Below are 14,214 nucleotides of genomic sequence, written 5' to 3' on the forward strand. Positions count from 1 at the left end.
GTGTGACCAAAACTAAATTTTGAACGGTGTGACCAGTGTGACCAAAACTAAATTTTGAACGGTGTGACCAGTGTGACCAAAACTAAATTTTGAACGGTGTGACCAGTGGGAGTAGTGTGACTAGTGTGACCAGTATGACTAGTATGACCAGTGTGACCAGTGTGACCAGTGTGACCATTGTGACCAGTGTGACCAAAACAAATATTTGGAATTAATATGCGCCTCTTACATATTCTTCGACAGATTTGCTATGCATCTATCTCATTTTCATAAATAAAAAAAACCACACGATTCACTCTAAAAATCATAAAACGCAAACACAAAACACAAAGTTTATGCATCAAACCAATCTCTTGTATTAATGAGTTTACCTTCGGTTCTTGTCATTTGTTCTGTCTTAGACCGACTCAAGAAGAAGATATGAGGTCGTCGGTGAAGATATGCTCAACGAAATAATCATTTTTCGTTTGTTTTTCTATGTATAAAAATGAAATGAGAAGAAAGAAAATGGAAGAGTTGAGAGAAAGATAAGAGTAGAGAGAGAAAGTTAAGAAAGAAATGAAGAGTTGTCAAAGAATGAAAACAAGAGAGGTGAATTCAAAATGAAGAGAGGAGTATCACGTTACTTTTGTGAGAGGGTTAATTATGTCTTTTATTCCTTTTATTTTTTTTTTCAAAATTTTAGGGTTTTGAAGGGTATACCATGAAGTCTTTGTAGCAAAGTAAGGGTACTTTTGCTATTTTGCCCTGTTAGGGAAGGAGATAACAGGTGTCAACATCAAGAGTAAAGCAAAATCTCAATCACGCCTGATGTAGGGCCCATCTCCCCCTTCTTTTTTTGTCCCTTGCTGTCGGATTCTCCCACCCTCCTCCCTCTCTTATCTTTCAAACTCTCTCCTCTAAAGTCTAAATTCACCCCACTGATATAACAATAACAAGTATTGAGCTATATATTTCTCTCTCTCTCTCTGTACATATGTATATATACATAACAGTTGAAACCCAGATTTTTTTTTTTGTACTAAACCCAGATTTGATTCTTTTAAAGAAAATGTTTCTGATAATAGTGTTCTTTTATTTGTATTGTTTTCATCTTACGATTTAATATCATAGCTTTTTCCCTAAATGTAAATGTAAATATTACATTTTTATATACTTTAATGCACAAACTTTTTATTTGATTGGTCAAATCATTGATATAATATATTATAAAAAATGTCAAAACATCAGTGATGATGCATACATACCATAACTGCCACACAAGGTGACGATACAAAATAATATATGCATTAAAACTTTTACCAAAAAAATATATGTATTAAAAGGATTTAGATCCTAAAATTTAATATTTTTTAAACAATTATTAAATTAAAAACAGGTTAAAAAGACACAAAAAATATTAAATTTATAAATGAAAAGTACTCGTAAAAAATACTATTATTCCAAAAAGTCTTGGTTTTAAATGAAAATCATCATATACGATCACTGTATACATACTAAATTTTACGTGTACAAACTATTGAAAATTTCTTTAACCTAATTATTCTTGTGCATATTGGACCATTGGTAGATGTACGGACGGATATTACGTGATAAATGTCTTAGAATGATGGTGAATTTATTAAAATAAATTATGGATGGTACGACGGGTCGGTTAAACTCGTGTTATTTTTTTTCTCTGAAAAGGTTCTGTGGTTATAGTTGGCCTCAACTGTCCTAATTATTTTCGCTTATTTTAATTTCTTTCCATCTTCAATAATCTGATCAATAATATATACACTCTCTCTCTAATTTATTGACAAATATTCGTATGGATTAATCTTTAATAAAAATAAATAAAAGTTACTAGTAGTTAATGACCCACGGAACTACTTGTAATTGTTGAATTAAAGATTTGGAAATTGGTGGTGCAATGAATAAAAATGAATAAAATAATAATTTAAAAATTTACAGGGCGATTTGACGGATCATATAAAAATCCAATGGCAAAAAATTGGGAGGCCACCCGTAGCCTACAACTCATAATTCCACTCACATTAATGCGTATTATGATATAATACGGTGATGATAATAATAGTGTTAAAAAAAAGGACGCATTTTTTCCTTGAAAAATATTTTTTTTTAAAAGGGTGCATGAGTCTTGAGACATCATCACTAGTCAAAAACAACAAACCCTACTTTTGCTTTTGTGTGTGTTTTCATAATCATTTTATATATATATATATATATATATATATATATATATATAAATGGCCTCTTCTCTTCTTCCTCCTCTGCTTTTTTCATCATCCATAAAGTGAAAGCCAATGCACATAGAGCCATCGCTTAGGAAAGAAAAAAACTGTATACGGAAACATTCTCTCTTTGCCTTTTCTCTCTCTCTCTCTCTCTCTCGCTCTCTCTCTGGCTTTCTCTTTGTCGGAATTCATGGACGCTACGAAATGGACGCAGGTGCGTAAAAGAGCTTGGTGTTGCCGGATCTGTTTGTTTCTTTGTTTTCCCTTTTCATCTGATATGGCCTTTCTCTTTCTTTCCATAACTTTTCCATGACCAAACAAAAAAAAAAGATTACATCTTTATATTCATATATTTGCTTTGTATCTATAGAGTATGGATATGAATCAAAGCTAAATTTTGGTCATGTAGGGCTTCCTTTCACATGTTTCCATTAATATTTACTCTTTCTAAAGTTTGCAAGTTTTCATGGTTAATCATAAATTGGAGCGTCTTGAAAAAAGGTATTGTTTGTTATTTACCGTTTGTTGTTGGGTTCAAAGTTCCACCCTCTTTTAAATTTTGTTTCTACTCCCTTTTCAAGTTTTACATCTTTAAATTTTGCATCAAACCCTAGCTAGTACGCCTTTTGATTTCCTTCATGTTTCCAGCATGCATGTCCTTACAGTATCATGTACATCTACACTGGGGTTTGATACAAAACATATGCGTGTATATGGCCTATGTACATGTACGTATATTCTAGATCCATTTCATCTGGTTTGCGCAGATCTTGGAGACTTGACTGATCCAAGTATAAGCTGAATTCAAATTAATGATCTGGTTTTATCATTTTTCTGCATTTTAATTTTTAATTAGCGCATGATACATACGGTTTATCAAATTAATGATCTGGTTGCGTCCATTTCTTCATCTAGTTTTCGTAGAGATATAATTACTTAATCCAAGTAGAAGCGGAATTTAAATTCATGATCTGGTTTTATCCCCTTTTTTGTGCATTTTAATCATCGCATGAGTACATATGGTTTATTAATCCATTATGTTAAAAAAAGACTAATTAAATTGTAGGGTTTTCAAGAGATGATAAACATAAAAGCCATGGAGCAGATAATTCCAAATAACACGGCGCAACCGACATGCACCACCGTCACCATTCTTGGCAGCCACGGCGATGGAAACGGCAGCGCCGCCCCGGGGGTGGAGAGAAAAGCGAAGCCGCCGGAGAAACTGAACTGCCCGAGATGCAACTCAACAAACACCAAGTTTTGCTATTACAACAACTACAGTCTCACACAGCCAAGGTACTTCTGCAAAGGTTGTCGGAGGTATTGGACCGAAGGTGGTTCCCTCCGAAACGTCCCTGTCGGAGGAAGCTCGAGGAGGAACAAGAGATCTCCTTCGGCAATCCTCTCCACGTCAGCCTCTACTCTCTCTTCGTCGTCGTCTTCATCACTTGGTCTGACCACAAGGTTACCGGATCTAAACCCACCGATTCTCTTCTCCGGCCAAAACCCTATGTCCACGTCGACGGCACAGCAAAAAGGGTCCTCTCAAGATCTCAAATTGATGTCTTTCCCTGTCTTGCAAGACGGCCATCATCATCACAACATGTCTCGGATTCTTCAAATGCCAAACCCGAACTGTTCTCCGTCTTCTTTTTACGCTTCGTCGACGTCTCCTGTTTCAGCTCTCGAGCTCCTGGGAACCGGGGTTTCTTCAAGAGGTTTCAACGCGTTCATGCCTGGTCCCATGATCGATTCAGACACAGTTCTTTACTCTTCATCAGGGTTTCCGACAGTGGCGGATTACAAGCCAAGCAACCTCTCTTTCTTCAGCGAGAATATCGAACACAACAGTAGCAGCAGCAACGGTAACAACAGGTCTCATGAAACAAACGAGGATATAAATGGATCGGGAAGGGTTCTGTTTCCGTTTTCGGACATGAAAGCGCTCTCGAGCAATGAGAATGATCATCAACAACAGAAGAATCAAGCCAATTCAAGCACTAACGCTTATTGGAGTGGAATGTTCAGTACTACAGGAGGGCCTTCGTGGTGAAGACATGACTTAGCCTTCTTCTTCTTCTTCCCTTTACATTCCCCTTCATTATCTTTTTTCTCGCATGGGGTACTTTGATTAAAGTTAGCTCACATAGTCTTTTTCTGATCTCTCTTTTTATTTTTTATTTTTATTTTCCTTTTTTGGGTTTTTTGTTTATCAGTGTTTTCTTTGCTTGTGATCTTGAATTTGGGCGAGTAGAAGAATATGTGAATACGAGGCTCTGTGGAACATTATCTGTATTCATGAATGCTTCTATCCAAAAATAAATTTAAGTATTTTCAATCCCCCGTTCTGTTATTCAAATAAAAAATTGTATAATTTTTGGTCTAAACATTTACATGAAACGAATGACTTGTTAATATTATATCCGTTTTGTAATTGCGAAAAAAAATGTCGATTTTTTCCCTTAAATTTGACCGAAATTAAAGTAACATGATGATCAAATCCCGACGTATCGCATGAGCCAAGTGACACGAGCATTTTGGGGAAGTGAATAGCCGTGGAGGCAGCTTTTGCTTTCTTAATGCAATTAGCTTTTGACTTTATGCGTGCTCTCATATATCATATATCGTTAACTCCTTTTACTTTGTTTTTTTTTTATTTTTGCGTATTTATATATTAATTAGTACGTAGAATAAGCTACACATGATTACATCATTACAGAATTAAGAGCATTTGATTTGATGAAGATTTGGTATTGAAAACACTGTCCACAAAGTTGCTGACTATTGTAAAGTTTTAAAAAGTAGTTATTATTTTATTTATATAGACATTATTTTTTTTTTAACTTTTTATATTATTTTAGATTAGAAAAGTACTATTAGAATGTCAATGTATTTTGTTTGATAATAAAATATACGATACTACAAATCAAATCTTAAGTATGCTTAGTGTAGACATTTTTTTTATCGGATAATGCAAAAGAACAGCGCAAGCAGTTCTATCATGTTACCACAGATTAATGAACAAAACGGTGAGAGGAACACATACGCAGCAGAAGGAAAGCAAGGCATGATGAAGTGCGATTCGTTAATGCCTTGAGATGCGGAATCAGATTCCACACTTTATCATGTATTCTCTGAATACGTATATATATATATATATGTATATGGTAGGAATGAATGGAAGGAGTCAACAAATGGGAAAAGCTGTTTTGTTTCTCGTAGCCAAAGAAATTAGAGTTAAGGAAAGAATCTGCCCCCCAAAAAAAGATTCTTCAAATTTGACAGACAAACGTGAGCAGTGAGACCCTTAACCATTAAACTAAATTTACAAGGAACACAAAGGAGTCTAAATCTAGGGCCGTCAAAATGAGTCCGACTCGTTAGAAAACGAACGATATAAGACAAAATTTTTTTAGCTCATTAAAAAATGAGTCTAACGAGTCAGACTCATGAACAAGTGATCGTAACGAGCCAGCTCGGCGAACTGCTCAACGAGTTAGTTTTTTTTTTAAAAATTATATAAAAAACTCCAACATAATTTTAAATTTATTTTCTTTTTTCATATCATTCATATGATATTATAAATATTCTAATTATTATGGTGGTAATAATTTAAAATATTAAATAAAAATTAGAGTATATATATGAAAATGTTATTGAAATATATTTTGTTGTTATTATCTATTTAAATTATATTTTATTGAACTATTATTAGATTATTTTTTATCTTTTGAAAGTTCAACCAATATTTTTTATGTAGTTTATGATATTAGAGTTTTATTAACTTTTTAAGTTTTTATTTAAATTTATAGTTAATTTTGAAATAAATATAAATAAAAAATATTATATATCTTTGAATCGAGTTGGTTTCAGATCGAAAAACTGACGAGCGATCTGAACCGAAATTTTTTTAACTCGTTATTAAACGAACCTAACGAGTTGAGTCCAAAACGATATGAGCCAAATAAACCGAGTCAAAAACGATACAAGCGGACTAGTTTGACACCCCTTTCCAAATCCAAATCTAAGCAATTCAACTTACGATGAAATTTTTCTTCACAATTAGCTAAATATGTTGGGGAGTCGGTGGTGTTCGCGGCCCAATATTGAGGTTTATGGATATGGTCAAAACACATTTTGGGCCCAATACAATTGGAAATTTCATATGATTCAAGATTTTTTTTTAATTAAAAAAAACGAGTGGAATGAATCATTTGATCAGTCAATGTAGACGAACTGTCTTTTTTTTCAAATTTACTATTTTATTTCATGGAATCATGAATGAATTATTTTTATGGGTTTTATAACTCGTGTTGGATTTACACAAATCAATTATTCGTATTGTAATTGAATTGAATTTTTTTTAAGGAGATATGAGTTCGAACTCGTAAACCGGTTTGTTTGTTTGGTTTCTGAGTTGGACGAGTCGAATCCAAAAAAAAAAAGGTCCGAGAGCCTCTGAGTCACAACATATGAAACGGTCTGTACAGTGTACATTAACTAAGCAGCAACATCCTCCGAGTCTACGATTATTCAGACTCATTCAGCCAATCATAATCCGCCACGTAATCAAATGACTCCCGAACGAAAATCAGCCGTCCCTGAGATCGAACGACTGGGATTTCCTGTTACTTTTGATTCTCAAAAGCCCATACAGTTTCCTGAGCTCCTTCACCGCCGGCGAACTCCCTCCGCCACACAGTGGCCCTCTCATCTCGCCCACTTCCCCCGCCGACCTCCTCCCTCCTTTATCCATATTCAAACGCCTTCCGCTCCCCCTCCGGTCACCGTCCGTCTGCAGCGCGCTTATCACGGCCTTCACCGCGCGGCTCGGCGAGTTCCGGTTCGCGATCATGAGCTCGGCGATCTCGGCCGGGCTCAGAGTCGCTCCGTTTTGGAAGATCTCTTCTACCTGAGGGAAGAGCTTGTGCTCCTTCACTCCCAAGTAGTTGTTCGCCAGCGTCTTGAACGCCGTGAAATCGCACAACGGGAAGTGGATGTGAACGTCGACTCGACCCGGTCGCAGCACCGCCGGATCAATTTGCTCCTTCCTGGTCATCGTGAACACCATGATTCTCTCGTCCACTGAGCAGGAGCTGAGGATTCCGTCCGTGAAATTCAATATCCCGCATAGGCTCACACTCGTTGATTTCGCCGAGAGGAACCGATCGAGGTCCTCGATCACGATCACGGATCTACTTGTCGTCTGTAACAGAAGCATCTTGAGATCCGAGTCGTCCGTTACTCTCGAGAGATCGACTTCGTAAACATCGTAATCGAGGAAATTCGCCATCGCCGCTACGAAGCTGGATTTTCCGGTGCCGGGGGGGCCGTAGAGGAGGTAGCACCGTTTCCAGACGCGGCCGAGCCGGTTGTAATACTGTTTGGCCTTGAGGAAAGATTCCAGATCGGATTTCACCTTGTTCTTTAGATCCGCTTCAATGGCGATATTGTCGAAGGTGCAGGGATGCGTGAACGGAACAGATCTCCACCGTCCGTTCTTCTGCGTTGTCCTATCATAGTCGCCGGTGGTTCCGACATTCATGAACAGCTTCAGCTCCCTCTTCCTCTGTTCAAGCTCATCCGACGCTGTGTGTATATGCTGGAGATACGGACGCAGAATCCTCCGTTTATCGGCCTTCCGAACAGTCAACACCAAACTCCTGGCTCCGTCTTCATCTTCTCTGTTAATCCAACAAACTCTGGCGCCGAGGAATTCGTCATCAATGATCTGGTTGCGATCCAGACGGAGAACGATCTCGTTCGATTTTTTCCCAGTGAAGAGATTCGTGAAATCCGAATCCTCGATCGAGCTGAAAGAATTCAAGTAGGCGTAAACTTTCCGGTAAAGCTGATTCTCCTGCATACTCTCGTTGAATTCCGGTACCTTGTACAACTGGTAAACATGGAACAAATCTACGATCCTTCTCCGCCATTTCTTCACCATGAAAATCAATCCAGATTTGAACAAAACGATCCGAACTGCGAACAGCACAATCCCCACGACCATCAACAAGAGAATCGAGTCCCGGAGAATCCCCATGAAAATTTCCCGAAAATTCCCGAGTCGAACCTGTCTAAACTCCACGATGATCGGATATATACACTGACAAAAAAGAGAAATTCCGATGACGCCGAAATCGAGAGCTCGAAATCGAAGGCATGTTTGAGGAGGGAGACGATAAATATGCGAAGAGATTGAGAATTCCGATTCCTGAAGGAGAGAGGAAGCAGAGTTGTGGGGGGATTCTAGAACTGCGCCGGAAAAAGCAACGCGGTCTTTTTATTTGTTTTGATTATTTGTTAAAAAGGGAGGCGACGATGACGTAACCTATGAGGGCAAGTTCGGAATTTCACTAAATTTGCTGACGGCGTTTTGTTTTACCGCTAGAGTTTGTTTGTTGAAACAGAAGATCTAGAGATTTGGTTTAACCAATTTTGCTATAATTACGTTTTTTTACCATCTGAATTGCCAATTGACCAACTTTGTTCACGTCATGCATGTACGTTATCTCATATGGAAACCTGTGTTAAATTTTCATAGATAAAGGATTATTTATTTGTTGTTTCCATAATAATTTACTGAATATCATAAGTGGTAAAACTTTAAAAATGCGCGTAATATTTTACATGGAAACTTAATATTTCCATGAATGGTCTCAACCATCCCTATATTTAAGACAAGCTTGAGAAGCCAACTTAATGTGGCAAATATAATTGCGGTTTTTTTGGGAATATTTTCAAATATTAAATACGACCAACCCCACGAACATCATTATTGTTAATAAAAAAATACGAACAACCTGTATAAAGGAAGAGGAGAGGGCCCTTTCAAAACCTCGAGGGTTTTTTTTTTCATTTGAGTTTAGATTATTATTATTATTAATTTAAGTTATATTACGTGTGACGTTGTTTAAGAACATATCGTGATCCGTTTCCTAGTTACATAATGAAATAATAAAATCAAATCACGTGCCAATATTCGGTATCGACATTCTCTTCGGCTGAGGATATGTACCAAAGTGAAATTCTCGCCCGCCGAAAGTCTTTGCGTTTATGAAATATAATAAGAAAAAAGGGTTTGTAAGAATATAGTCTGTAATTATAATTTTTAATTAATCATTAGCGAAACCGTAAGTCGCATTTAGAAGTGTATGATAATTAAAATAACGTGACAGGACATGAGGCTTTTTGGGCTGAAAGAGAACACTGAAAAAGAAAGCTTTTTGCGATGTGAATGATCAAGTGCAGCTAATTTCATTCATGAATATGGACCGTCCACATTTTTAATTATTTAATTAGGTTAAAGGTTATGAGTTTCAATAATTTGCTTAAACCTTTAATAAGCAAATTTACCCTTTGGCTATCGGACCATTTCTCCTTTTCGGTTTCATCACGGCAAGGTGTCTTAGGTGAGGTTATACACCACGCCTACCATATTTGTGTTTTTTCACTACGGTTATCAATTCAACAACAACAACAATGAATGTTGTGTTACATTTACTCTAAAAACGATAACAAGGTTCTAGAACACACTCAACCTTGGGTGGCCTAGTGGTGAGAGAACATGCAAAGCATGCTCTCATCCTGAGTCCAAACCCAAGCGTGGGGAGGGGCATTCACATGGGCTTCCCCGGTCATCTGGGAGATGTAGTCGGGCCAAAGGCTCGGTGAACTTTCGGATTATCAAAAAAAAAAAAAGTTCTAGAACACACTAAAGCTTATTGTTTTTTTTTCTATTTTGTAAGAATTTCTATATGAATTTCTATCGAATTAAAAATTAGTATAAAAATTTAGAACATTAACACAAATCTGTATGAGAATATGTTATTTTCTCTATTAATAATTACAGCCAAATTTAATAGCTTTTTATAAAAGATATCTATTCAGTGTGGTCCGGGCGGATTCAGACCAGTTCGATTTTTTTTCGGACCTATATAACCAAATTCTAAATCCAATCTTATATATTTCGAGTTTGGATCGGATCGGATCGGGTCGGGCCAGTCCACTCAAATTGCTTTGTAAAATTATTTTTTTCTTTTTTATTAAGATTTGAAAAAAAAATATCGGATTTCCAAACCATTAATAATAGGACTCAAAATACGAAAAACTGATTTTTTTACTAAAAAATTTATGTCCGAAACTCGCTATTTTTCGGATTGGACCGAATCAGATTTCGAGCCTCGGAAGTAAATTGATACCCTATATCTATTACTTATCGATATTTCTTTTTTATTTTTACTTCTATATATATTTTTCGAATATATAAAACTAAATTCAATAATATATAATATTTTAAAACCTAATTCATGTTTACAAATACAACTTTATACAGCTATTATCCTTTGTCCAATAGTCTAGCGGTGGTTAAAACCAATGTTCTCCTATCATGATTTTTCTTGTTCTGATACAAATATTGGGTTTCAAATTTGGGCCTATTGGGCCGAATGATTCTGAGATGGTTTGTAAAGAAAAGGCCATGTTTACAACTAAAAAAAATAGACCCATAAGAAAAGGAAATATTCAATTATTTGGGCCGATTGGGCCGGGCCTATTCTACTGTGCTTTGTAACAGTTTAGGCCATGTTCCTATGAGATCTCCGGCCTATATACATATATTATTAAATTAATCAAACTATATGCATCACTTTCTCATCAATCTTTCTCTCTCTAAAATATATATACGTACATATAGGTACTAGCGGTGGACGATTTGATATTCGGTTTAAAATTGTTCAATTCGTTTCCTAGAAAAATCGATTTTTAAAAAAAATACCGTTCGAAATTTTTGGATGAAAACGATATCGTATTGTTTGGTTCGGTTCTAAGGTACCGTAATCCTCATGAGAACTTCATAGTCGAATTTCGCACGACCTTAGATTATATTGTTTCATCGGCAGATAAATTTATTAGTGTTTTATGTTTGAATCACACTTCCAAATCGTTGGCGGTCATATCTCCTTTAATAAATAATGGGATATATATATATATAAAGCGATAATTGTGGATTAACAGGGATTTGCAACTTGGTTTTTGGTCTGACTGATTGATTCTTTATAAAGTGAAAAAAGCTTTCTTCATTAGGTTCTGCCTGATATGGATTTATTCATCTTTATAGTAATCTATAAAATATTTGTTTTTAATAAAAAAAATTTGAAAATATTTTTATACTTTAAAAATCAGTAAACTCATACAAACTATATCACTAGGAATATTCTAATATTTTATATATATATATATATATATATAGATCCATTACTAAAAATCCATTCATAAAAGACAATATGGTGTCTATTAAATTAAGGCAAAGTTTTAAAGACATGCAACTCGTTTTTGGTTATGAGTTATTAGTTGCTAAAAACGATCATTGGATAATGATATATAATTGAAAATTGTTCATTCCAATTATATTTTAGATCGTTAGGTGTGCTTTAGTTATCACCTTTTTTTTCGAATTTAGGGCTAACCGGTGCATGCAGTCTTTTTATGGACCGACCCATTCTAAAAATCTTGAACCCTTTTGCTACCTTGTTTTGTTTTTAGTCACTTTTTAAAAAATCTTTAATCCCCAAAGTAATCATCAAAAATTTGAAGTTGCTGCAATGCATTTAAAGCGATGTCCCGCCGAATCTGCGCATATTGCAAGATAATATGCAATCATCTATTAGGCTTGGACATTTAAATCTGTTATCCAAATTTGATAGGTCACAGATATTCGAAAAACGGATATTCAACATTCAATAAAAACGAAAACGAGTATTAAAAGATGAAAAAACACGTACGATGAGTTCGGATTCGGATTTTATATATTTTTAAAAGGGATACTTACGGATACCCGTATATATATGAAAAGACAAAATTGTTCTTATACTTCTATTAATACAAGTATAGATATTTATGGGGTACCCGTATTTTAGTCATTGATATCCGTTAAATAGGTATCCGGATATTACGAGATAAAGATAATATTTTTATAAAATTCGTGAAAACTAAAAACAAAAATTGGTATCACCAAAAACACACAAATACTCGATCCGTGTCCACCTCTGCCATCTATAATTATATTCAAACAAACACATGTCGTTGAAATTTCTAAAAAATATATTGGAAATTTTCCATCCGACTAGTTTTCTTTTTGTTACAAAAGTATATATTAATACAAATATCTTTACATAATCACGTCAAAATTTAAATCTAAGATCCAAGGCAGAATATTTTACAATATTTATAGATAACTAAGATATTATAATCATTTTGACCCGGGATCAAAAGAAAACAAACAAACACGTGTGTGTATATATTTTATATGGTAAATAGAATAATGATTTTATTATCGTGGTATGAAGAGACTGATGACATCAAATCTACCGCTTTAAATAAAATTTTAAAAATAAGAAACGAATATTTATGGCTTTGGTTGGGCAAAAAATGTGAAAACAACCTTTCGACCTTTCAGGCTTTATTTTTTTTTTGGCTTGTTGGCTTTTGCACTGTCGGTATCCCCATCTTCATATATCGGCACTATAAGGATCGTGTCTTTTATCGTGCCCATAAATATGCTTCGATATGATTTATTTTGTCATCTATTGAATTTCACAATAACTTTTTAACGATTTTAAATATTCTTATAAAATATTAATTAATCAGTCAATGAATCACTTCTATCATGTGTCACATAAAATAAAATCAGAGTCCGAGTGTAGTAAATAAATAAACAAACAAACAAACGGATCAAAGATATATAAATATAATTTTCATGGAATGGTCGGACGGTAGATTGTTTCCCACGTTGTCGGAGCTTAATATCTAAGACTCGGGATTCTCATAAAATCTGATACGTGTGTGTGTGTGTGTGTTTGTTATGTCCATAGATACTTGTCATATTTATTTCAAACGCTTAAGCTGCGCCTGAGGCGCAGTTTAGGAGAGAGAGGAGTAGCCATCTCAGATGAGAGCCTCAGCTTCTCGGACAGGTCAACGGTATTCTCATCGGACGGTCCCCATTCAAACTCGTGCAAAAGGGTTGCGGTCCAAAAAATAACAGTGGTCAGACCCAGATTCCTCCCCGGGCAGATCCGACGACCCGACCCGAATGGCGCGAGCCTGAGATCCGACCCGAGAACCGAGAACTCCACCTCACCCTCCTTGGCCACGAACCGCTCGGGTTTGAACCGGAGGGGATCTTCCCACACGTGCGGATCACGTGCTATGGCCCACATGTTCACCATCGCTGTGGTCCCCGCCGGGACATGATACCCATCTACGGTCGTGTCTGTAATGGCCAACCGGGCCCACGATAGGAGTGGACCCGGCGGGTGAAGCCTCAGGACTTCCTTCACTACAGCCGTCAGATAGACCAGAGACGCCACGTCGGATTCCTCGACGGGCCTTGATCTTCCGACGACTCGATCAAGCTCCTTCTGGACCGTTGATTGAATAACTGGGTAAAGGACCATTCTAGCGAGGATCCACTCGATCAGCACCGCCACCGTGTCAGTTCCTCTGAATATCATTTCCTGTATTTTTAAAAGTGCCACGTGTTGTTAGTCCGTCCATTCAAATTACTTCAAATAACATTTATTAATAATAACGAAATACCCTTTTTCTTGTGTAATTAACCTCTACGAAATATTATTAACGTATTAAGTGAAGGAAAAAAGACATACCCAGAGAACGGCGATGATGTCCAGGTCGGATAACTTATCCGGGCCGTGGAGGGAGAGGAGAACGTCGACGAAATCGTGAGGAGAGTCAAGGGTTTGCTCACGGTGTTCGGAGATGATCCTGGATACGAACCGGTTCACCTTCGGGACGAGGCTTGAGCATCTGGACCGGATTCTCTGAGGATCAAGCTCCGACAACCATGGAAGGTGGTCGGTCCAGTTCAGCGTTCCGAGGAGGTCGTACCCTTCTTCCACCAACCCACGAAGCTCTTCCACTTCGCCGTCCTCCCGGTTCAATCCGTACTCTTTCC

The 14,214-nt window shown here is 36.5% G+C and overlaps 3 protein-coding genes across 6 annotated transcripts in view; 1 reads left to right on the forward strand and 2 right to left on the reverse strand.

Annotated features, from left to right (window-relative positions):
• Nucleotides 1-2,296: 2,296 nt before the first annotated feature.
• LOC104827633 (dof zinc finger protein DOF2.5-like) lies at nt 2,297-4,578 on the forward strand. Of its 4 annotated transcripts, none has more exons than XM_010560837.1 (2): nt 2,297-2,451; nt 3,288-4,578. In XM_010560837.1, the coding sequence occupies exon 2, from the start codon at nt 3,316-3,318 to the stop codon at nt 4,291-4,293; it is 978 nt and encodes a 325-aa protein (XP_010559139.1). In that variant the 5' UTR covers nt 2,297-2,451; nt 3,288-3,315; the 3' UTR covers nt 4,294-4,578. The 4 variants fall into 4 exon arrangements, with proteins under 4 accessions (XP_010559139.1, XP_010559137.1, XP_010559138.1 ...); XM_010560835.1 differs by having other exon boundaries at nt 3,304-4,578; XM_010560836.2 differs by lacking the exon at nt 2,297-2,451 and adding an exon at nt 2,490-2,738 and having other exon boundaries at nt 3,304-4,578.
• A 2,096-nt stretch (nt 4,579-6,674) lies between these two features.
• Nucleotides 6,675-8,591, reverse strand: LOC104827635 (AAA-ATPase At2g46620-like). Its single transcript, XM_010560839.2, has one exon. It carries the CDS (start codon nt 8,281-8,283, stop codon nt 6,832-6,834), a length of 1,452 nt encoding a protein of 483 aa, XP_010559141.1. The 5' UTR covers nt 8,284-8,591; the 3' UTR covers nt 6,675-6,831.
• Nucleotides 8,592-12,906: 4,315 nt separating this feature from the next.
• The window catches only part of LOC104827636 (cytochrome P450 78A9-like), a 2,129-nt gene continuing 821 nt past the window's right edge, over nt 12,907-14,214 (reverse strand). Inside the window, exons 2-3 of the mRNA XM_010560840.2 lie at nt 13,907-14,214; nt 12,907-13,756 (exon numbers count right to left, since the gene is read on the reverse strand). Of these exons, the coding sequence (XP_010559142.1) occupies nt 13,130-13,756; nt 13,907-14,214 (935 nt within the window). The 3' untranslated portion in view covers nt 12,907-13,129. The remainder of the gene's footprint in view (nt 13,757-13,906) is intronic.

The sequence above is a fragment of the Tarenaya hassleriana genome, unplaced genomic scaffold, assembly GCF_000463585.1.
Source record: "Tarenaya hassleriana unplaced genomic scaffold, ASM46358v1 Cleome52, whole genome shotgun sequence".
Classification (NCBI taxonomy): domain Eukaryota; kingdom Viridiplantae; phylum Streptophyta; class Magnoliopsida; order Brassicales; family Cleomaceae; genus Tarenaya; species Tarenaya hassleriana.

Coding starts and splice junctions, on each gene's coding strand:
- LOC104827633 (XM_019204235.1), top strand. CDS start 2,876: ATGTTTCCAGCATGCATGTCCTTACAGTATCATGTACATCTACACTGG. Junction 2,966..3,303: donor TGTATATGGCCTATGTACAT/GTACGTATATTC, acceptor ATTAAATTGTAG/GGTTTTCAAGAGATGATAAA.
- LOC104827635 (XM_010560839.2), bottom strand. CDS start 8,283: ATGGGGATTCTCCGGGACTCGATTCTCTTGTTGATGGTCGTGGGGATT.